The sequence below is a fragment of the Bos javanicus genome, chromosome 5 (genome assembly GCF_032452875.1).
Source record: "Bos javanicus breed banteng chromosome 5, ARS-OSU_banteng_1.0, whole genome shotgun sequence".
NCBI lineage: Eukaryota > Metazoa > Chordata > Mammalia > Artiodactyla > Bovidae > Bos > Bos javanicus.
This window is the reverse complement of record NC_083872.1, coordinates 56,188,560-56,195,879: the sequence shown is the minus strand read 5'-3', so window position 1 is coordinate 56,195,879 and position 7,320 is coordinate 56,188,560. Positions and strand designations below refer to the sequence as shown.

The window sequence follows — 7,320 nt, the reverse complement described above, 5'->3', positions numbered from 1 at the left end:
TCATCATGAAGTCATTGCGGGACAAGGGGAAAGGGGCGGGAGGGCCCTCCCTTGAGGGGAGGAGCCCTTTCACCTGGCCCTTGAAGCACCTACTCTTCACCGGAATTTCCCGAGAGCCTCCTCCCTCGGATAAGTCCTCTTGCAGCCGCCACCACAGAAATCTCCGTTTTCAATCCGGGGTTTTGAAATTTAGGCTCCGGTCTCTATGAGACTCTTCCGAAGCCCTGCCCCCAGTTTTAAGTTTCATCCAATAAAGAACCTAAAGGAGGGGCCGGCAGGCGGGTCAGTGACGCGATGCAGATTGATTGGCATTCAGGACACCGACGTCCTAGATTAGTCCCAAATTTCGCCAATCCAAAGGCGGGGGTGGGACGGTGCAGGCGCAGAGGACTGGGTTTGGCTGGACTCGATTTAAAGAGACAGAAGCTGTCGGGGTCCAAGACGGTCCGCGAGACCCTCCCCCCAAGTCCTTGGGACCACTTGGGTCCCCAAAGCTGGGGAGATGGTTTGCGGAGGCTTTGCCTGCTCCAAGAATGCGCTCTGCGCGCTCAACGTGGTCTACATGGTGAGGTTTTGGAGGTGGGGGGAAGCGCCAGGGCGGAAAGGCCAATGTAGATAATGTCTAGGGGACTTCGGATGGGGAGAGGGATGTACTAGGGGTTCCGGGAAGATTCCCGGGAACTTCCGGCGAAGAGGGAATTCCTAGGGACTTCCGTGGGAAGAGAGGAGACTTCCGGTGATCAGAGGGTTTATCTAGGGCTGGGGAGGTGATGAAGTGAAGGCTCATCGTGGGGATAAAGGCCCAGCCCTCCCTCTTCTGAATTTAGGCTTCTCCCAAATGGAAGTGATGGATGAAGCTAAATGTTCCGTTTTATATTCATAGACTTTACGCTCCCTGCCGCCTCTCAACCCTATTCCAGCCATTCTGACCTCTGATGGGAGGAGTGCCCAGGGATGGTCCTGGTCCTGGTAGTAGTACTTCTCACTCACTCACTCACTCACTCACTCACACAAAACTCAGTTCTTTATTGTCCAGCCACCGCTCTCACCTTGACCTTTGGCGGTGATGCACACTGGAATTCTTTTAAGATATATCCTGCTGTTTTCCTTAGCTGGTAGGCTTATTGCTCATTGGAGTGGCTGCATGGGCTAAGGGCCTGGGTCTGGTGTCCAGCATCCATATCATCGGAGGAGTCATTGCAGTGGGAGTCTTCCTTCTTCTCATCGCGGTTGCTGGACTGGTAGGTGCTGTCAACCACCACCAAGTACTGCTTTTCTTTGTATCCTGACCTGAAGTGATTGGGGCACCGGGGCTCTTGGGAGGACTGTTAGCTAGGAAGTTAGAAAGGAGGGTAGGAGACCTCCAGTGTTTGGGGGATATGTCTCCTTGCCCTCCCTTATACCATACTCTATGAAACAAAAGCCAATGATTTTGTTTTCAACTGACATAATTGTGTAAGTTCTTTGACTAGATCAGATTGTTACTATAGGTGGAACATAAAGGAATCTAGGACTTTTTTTTTTTTCCATAACTCTTCCTCTCAGTACATGATCATCCTTGGTTTGGTCTTCATCTTCCAGTTTGGAATCTCTTGCTCATGTCTGGCTATTAACCTAAGCAAACAGGTAAGAAGGTGCCCTTTCAAGTACTCACTTTTTTCCCCACCCTCTAACCTCTTGACTCTTTACTCTCAGTCTGGCCCCAAAGATCATTCTTAGACCCACTACTTCCAGAGCTATTTGCTTCCTTTGGGATGTCTGGCTAACTGACCGTGAGGACCATCCAGAAGGAAGTGGATGGTAACTGTGTCTGCACCTTTGCTTTTCAAGGATGTTAACTCTGCTTAAAAAGGGAAATTGAAACTGGACCTGGGATCAAAATGTTAGGGGATTCATAAGATTAGCATCAAATGATTTCCTTCTGCCTATATCCTCCAGACAGATGTCATCAATGCTTCTTGGTGGGTCATGAGCAACAAGACCCGGGATGAACTGGAAAGAAGTTTTGATTGCTGTGGCTTGTTCAACCTTACAACCCTGGATCAACAAGATTATGCTTTCTGCACTGCAGTGAGCTGGCATGGGAGGGGTTGGGGGGGTGGCGGTGGTTTGTGTGATAGAAAACTGGCTAAGGCCAATGCTCAAATTGGCAGATTTGAGCTTAATGTGATTGCCTGTCTCTAGCAGCTCACTTGTATTGGGGCTGTGTGCTGGTAGGAGTTGGGGGATGGATACAGATTCTAGAGAATTAGCCAAGTGAAGAGTCCAGTCTATAGGATACTAATCAGGAACTGGAAAATAATTCCTAGGGTCATTCACCATAGTTACGATAGAGCATCATAGCAACTCTGCATCCTCCAAACATGCATATGTGTGTTTTTCGCTCAGGTCTGCAAGAGCCGGAGCCCCACATGTCAGATGTGTGGAGAAAAGTTTCTTAAGCATTCAGATGAAGCCCTGAAAATCCTGGGGGGTGTTGGACTCTTCTTTAGCTTCACAGAGGTAACATTCTCTAGTTCCCTTATATCCCTTCTGTACACCTCCAAATCTTAGCCCCAGAAATTCATAGTTCGTGCTTATCTCTTTTCTCTTTGCTGCTACAGATCCTTGGTGTTTGGCTAGCGATGAGATTTCGGAATCAGAAGGATCCTCGAGCCAACCCCAGTGCCTTTCTATGAGACTTTGGATCCTTCTGACATCTTTCCTGCTGTTTGCTCTCCCTAAGCTTTTTCTTCCCCTTAGGGAAAACTTGGGGTCTGTAGCCCTTTTTGAGAAAAAGGAAAGGGCCTTTGCCATGTTCCCTAAAGATGACTGAACAGTTAGGCTTTATGCCTTGATATGTTTTGCTGGGAGAAAGATTATAAGGAATAAAGAAAAACCCTTCTTCCTTCCTCTCTCCCTAAGGGATATGGGAAGTTTCCAGGATTACATGAGATGGGATGGGGGTTGGAGTCATTCCTGGCTGTTTCCCCTCTTCTCCCTTCCATATGCTGGACCACCTCAACACATCTTTGCTCCAAGGTAAATCAGGGACAGATCCAGAGAGAAAACTACCAAGAACTCTTGTAATAAGGAGGACCTGGTTTGGGGAAGTTCAGTAAATATAAAAATAAAAACCATTTAAACTCTATAATCAAAGAAGCCATGTAAATGCCTTTTCTTCTCTTGTTAGTAGAGGGGCTCCACTGACCCTGTGACCTAAAGAGAATCTGCAAGGAAGTTCCATCTTCCAAATGGTTTTTTCCAAATCCCCAAACAGTAAAGCCAATCAGAGGAAGAAACATTAAAAAAAAAAAAAAAAAAAAAAGACCGTATTTCTTTGTTTTGTTTGTCCTGTATAAAAAAGGATCCCGATATAAAGGTATAAAGAAGGGGAGAACAAGGGACATATCCCTTGGTGTAAGGACACAGGATAAAGATAAGCCTCAAAAAGAAGAGTGGGAGGGGAATATGGTTAAGGCAGTAAAATATTGTCTGTAAAAAGTTGGAGGAGGAGTCTCCACAGCTTCAGAGATGAAGGCAGAGGTTGCCTTCTCATTGGTGGGGCTCTCCACTCAAGTGTTCAAAAGAAGGGAAATTTGGTGTCTCTCGCCTTGGTTCTGTTCCAGCCATTCTGTTGTTCACTCTGCGTCACCTTCTGCCTTGTGTAGATAAGAGTGCTGCAGGGCTCGGAAGGCAGAGATTCGCTTGTGTGGGTTAAAAGTCAGCATCTCCTGAGAAGGGACGCAAATGTCAGAAAACATGGAAGAAACAAAAAAGACTCCTGCTTACCCCCAACAATACCTAGAATGGGTGATTTTCTCTATCCCTCTTGTGGACAGCCATTCAAAACAGTAATAAAACCCAGCCCGTTCATTAACAAGTCTCAGTAACAACAATGCATTTGGGTTCCTTTTATCTTGCTCCATTTCCCCCTACTGGTGGCTCAAGTGGTAAAATAAACTGCCTGCAATGCAGGAGACCTGGGTTTAATCCCTGGGTCGGGAAGACCCCCTGGACAAGGAAATGGCAACCCACTCCAGTGGGCTACAGTCCATGGGGTTGTAAAGAGTCTGACACGACTGAGTGACAAACACGGGATATCCCCCTGCAGTCTCGCCCTGTGCCCATGCCTGAGTCTATTACCAGCAGCAGCTGTGCTCCAGATTCCTCCAGCTCAGGGACCACCGACTGCACTGGGCGGGGCCCTCGGGGGGAAAAGGCTCCTCGGGGTAGAGAGACATCTCGGGGCCAGTCATCCTCTGGGGGCAGTCCAATCAGGCTATGGGGAACAGGAGAATTCTGGTCAGGAGGGCCCTTTTCCAGCCCCCATCTCCAGGGGCAGAGCCAGCTGCTGTCAAGGGCTCAGCAGAAACAGAAGGACTCGGAATGCAAAGTTCTTCCCCTTGCAGGTCACTTACTCAAAGATTTTGCCTAACTGGTCAGCTTCAGAGTTTCCACAGAAGAGAGGCCTAAGGTGAAAAGAGACATTCATTCCAGTAGCAGTCTTTCAAAGACAGGGTGGTAGATAACTACTTAGTGGCTCAAAACATTAGGGTGTGGAGAATAAAGGGCTACGAAATTCCTAATTCCAGAACATTTCAGAGTTTCTGGCTATGGACAAGGCAGCCAGTAGTAAGTGGAAGAGCGGGCAGGGTATGAGTGTGGTTTATGAATAAAAGACTTGGGAAATCAAAATGTTTGGGATACTTGGGCCCCATACTTTCGACGAAACATCTCTGCAAAGATACAGCCAACGCTCCACATGTCCACGGGTGTTGCATACGTAGACTGCAAAAGAACTTCTGGAGCACGATACCAGAGTGTAACAACCTGATGGGAATAAGTAGTGCAGATGAGAGTCCTGCAAGTTACTGCAAAGCACATGAAAAAACACACTCCTTCTCAACTGCTATGGGCAATCACTCTTCTCCCCCAGCCAGATCCCATCTTGGCCACCATCATTCTACTGACCACAGGTGTAAGTGCCATCTGGTAGCTGTAGATTCTGGCCAGGCCAAAGTCAGCCAGCTTGACTGTCCCACCACTTGTCACCAGAATGTTCTCTGGCTTCAGGTCTCGGTGAACGATGCAGTTGGCATGAAGGAAATCCAGGCCTCTTAGAAATTGGCGCATCAGATCCTGGTTTGGAAGGGGGAAGTACAGAGAAACTGGGAACCAGGTGCCACACCTGAAATTACAACAGAAACTACCACAATGGTCTCAAGCTACCTCTCAGTGTCTGCCCACCCTACTTACTTTTATGGTCTCCACTGGCAAGCCTGGTGGGGGTGCCTTGTCCAGATATGTCCTGAGATCTTGGTCCACATGCTCAAACACCAGGGTCACTTTGGTCTCCCGGTCAGTTCGGGCTGTTGCACAGACGTCCATAAGCCTGGCCAGAACAAGTGGTCACTCACTGACCAATGGTCTTGGACCCAACATGGCCTCCCCTATTTTCTCAGGGTTCCCACTCCTCTTCTGACCACCACTCTACATCTATAGGTTAGGCTGTCTTTTTCCTTTCACGACCCACTCCCATGCTTCCATCTTCTCACCTGACAACATTGGGATGCTCAAAAGCCTCCAGACGCCGCAGTAAGGCCACCTCCCGAACGGTGCTGATGGGCAGGCCCCCTCCAGCACCTCCTCCATTGGGGACTCTTACACTCTTGAGGGCCACAAAGTGGCCACTGTGGGGATCACGGGCCTTGTACACTGTCCCATAGGCACCGACACCAATCTCAGCCACTGGCTCATATCGGGAGGTAGCCATTCTCAGACCAGAGAAGACCCTACAATCACAGAGGCTCAATGAGCCTGCAGGAACAAAGTGACTCCCACGAAAGACATCACAAAGACAATATCAACAGCATTCCCAAACTTCCCTGAGGGCAGCCCCCTAGGTAACACAATAACTAACCCCAAACCCTCCAGCCACGTGAGGCCCCATAACTTTTTCAAAGATGCATTTTCCTTGGGGACCATCAAGCCCCACACAAGGGAAATCCCATACGACACACCCCCTACATCAAAGACCCGACACCCAGTTCCTGAAATTACACCTCCCTTCGGCCACAAAGGAACATTATCACATCCTGCCCCACTTCCCGCCCTCGAGCAACCCTTCCATAACCAGCCCGCGTAGGAAGCAGTGGAGGGCGAGAATGGTCCCCATTCCTGAGAAGGGCTACACTCACCTCGCCCCGTGTCAGGAGCTGCGGGGTCGGCCCGTTATCCGGACCCCGGAGCCGGTCCCTGCAGCGCCATACACTCGAGGTCTGTCCTGGGCAGCTGGACGCTATGGGCCCGACCATAGACACAGGCCGCAGGCTAGAGCGGCCCCCTTTACCCCCACCCTCACCATGTGACCAGCTGCCAAAGAGGCGCGCGGAAATTGGAGGGGCGGGGCGAACGCCGGACGTTCGGACCACGTGACCGGACTACTCATGCGCAGAGGGGCAGCCGAGAAGCTGCTTTGAACGAGAAAGGGGCGAGGAGGGGAAAGAGGCGAAGGAGAGATGGCAACCACATGATCTGTTGCTATCACACGTGACCGTTTGACATTGCTTGGAGGAGCAGAGGTGTGGTTACGCTGAAGGGCACGTGACTGGCTGCCTTAACTCTGGCTGGGGCGGAGGGGCGGGAGAAGAGAGAGGGTGGAGTCCAATGCGGTGCCATGGCAACCTGGGCCACCCAGGATTCCCAGCTCTCGGCTGCAGGCCGAGCCTGAGTCTCACTACCCTTCTCTCACTCTCTCTAAGCGGGGAGGTGGGTCGAGGGACGGGAGGTGGTCCTGTGGTCTTTCTGCTCCATCGTCCATCGCCAGCGGAAAACATGTTTTCATTTGTGTCTTTGTTGCATTCATTCATTCTGCAAATGTTTACTGAGTCCTTGCTTCCTGTGTGTATGTGGGGTTTCTTTTTTTAATTTTTTTTCGAGTCTCAGACACTTGACCTTTTTTTCAACTAGTGATAAGGTTATCTATAAAGATACAGTCACATATTTTATATGTGGTCATATAAAATAGGGAGTAGACGGTGCCCAGTTCAGTTCAGTTGCTCAGTCGTGTCTGACTCTTTGCGACCCCATGGACTACAGCACGCCAGGCTTCCCTGTCCATCACCAACTCCCGGAGCTTACTCAAACTCATGTCCATCGAGTTAGTGATGCCATCCAACCATCTCGTCCTCTGTCGTCCCCTTCTCCTCCTGCCTTCAATCTTTCCCAGCATCAGGGTCTTTTCTAGTGAGTCAGTTCTTTGCATCAGGTGGCCAAAGTACTGGAGTTTCAGCTTCAGCATCAGTCCTTCCAATGAATATTCAGGACTGATTGCCTTTG

General features: G+C 49.8%; 2 protein-coding genes across 5 annotated transcripts; one reads left to right on the top strand and one right to left on the bottom strand.

Moving 5' to 3' along the window:
* The first annotated feature begins 13 nt into the window (after nt 1-13).
* TSPAN31 (tetraspanin 31) lies at nt 14-3,141 on the top strand. Of its 3 annotated transcripts, none has more exons than XM_061416707.1 (6): nt 14-565; nt 1,113-1,280; nt 1,546-1,626; nt 1,939-2,070; nt 2,389-2,502; nt 2,604-3,141. In XM_061416707.1, the coding sequence occupies exons 1-6, from the start codon at nt 503-505 to the stop codon at nt 2,676-2,678; spliced, it is 633 nt and encodes a 210-aa protein (XP_061272691.1). In that variant the 5' UTR covers nt 14-502; the 3' UTR covers nt 2,679-3,141. The 3 variants fall into 3 exon arrangements, with proteins under 3 accessions (XP_061272691.1, XP_061272692.1, XP_061272693.1); XM_061416708.1 differs by having other exon boundaries at nt 37-565; nt 1,113-1,241; XM_061416709.1 differs by lacking the exon at nt 1,546-1,626 and having other exon boundaries at nt 395-565; nt 1,113-1,241.
* Nucleotides 3,142-3,314: 173 nt separating this feature from the next.
* CDK4 (cyclin dependent kinase 4) lies at nt 3,315-6,393 on the bottom strand. 2 transcript variants are annotated; one of them, XM_061416702.1, is made up of 8 exons: nt 6,180-6,393; nt 5,538-5,799; nt 5,239-5,374; nt 4,954-5,121; nt 4,703-4,812; nt 4,401-4,451; nt 4,126-4,261; nt 3,315-3,713 (listed from the first exon to the last, which is right to left on the bottom strand). In XM_061416702.1, the coding sequence occupies exons 2-8, from the start codon at nt 5,753-5,755 to the stop codon at nt 3,621-3,623; spliced, it is 912 nt and encodes a 303-aa protein (XP_061272686.1). In that variant the 5' UTR covers nt 5,756-5,799; nt 6,180-6,393; the 3' UTR covers nt 3,315-3,620. The 2 variants fall into 2 exon arrangements, with proteins under 2 accessions (XP_061272686.1, XP_061272685.1); XM_061416701.1 differs by having other exon boundaries at nt 5,538-5,774; nt 6,180-6,391.
* Between the last annotated feature and the right edge of the window lie 927 nt (nt 6,394-7,320).

Excerpts from the sequence above, each read along its gene's own strand:
- CDK4 (XM_061416702.1), bottom strand. The coding sequence starts at position 5,755 with ATGGCTACCTCCCGATATGAGCCAGTGGCTGAGATTGGTGTCGGTGCC. Across the intron at positions 5,375-5,537 it reads GAGCATCCCAATGTTGTCAG|GCTTATGGACGTCTGTGCAA; the intron begins GTGAGAAGATGG and ends TGTTCTGGCCAG. Across the intron at positions 4,813-4,953 it reads AGATGGCACTTACACCTGTG|GTTGTTACACTCTGGTATCG; the intron begins GTCAGTAGAATG and ends TATTCCCATCAG.
- TSPAN31 (XM_061416707.1), top strand. The coding sequence starts at position 503 with ATGGTTTGCGGAGGCTTTGCCTGCTCCAAGAATGCGCTCTGCGCGCTC. Across the intron at positions 1,281-1,545 it reads ACCAAGTACTGCTTTTCTTT|TACATGATCATCCTTGGTTT; the intron begins GTATCCTGACCT and ends TCTTCCTCTCAG. Across the intron at positions 1,627-1,938 it reads CTATTAACCTAAGCAAACAG|ACAGATGTCATCAATGCTTC; the intron begins GTAAGAAGGTGC and ends TATATCCTCCAG.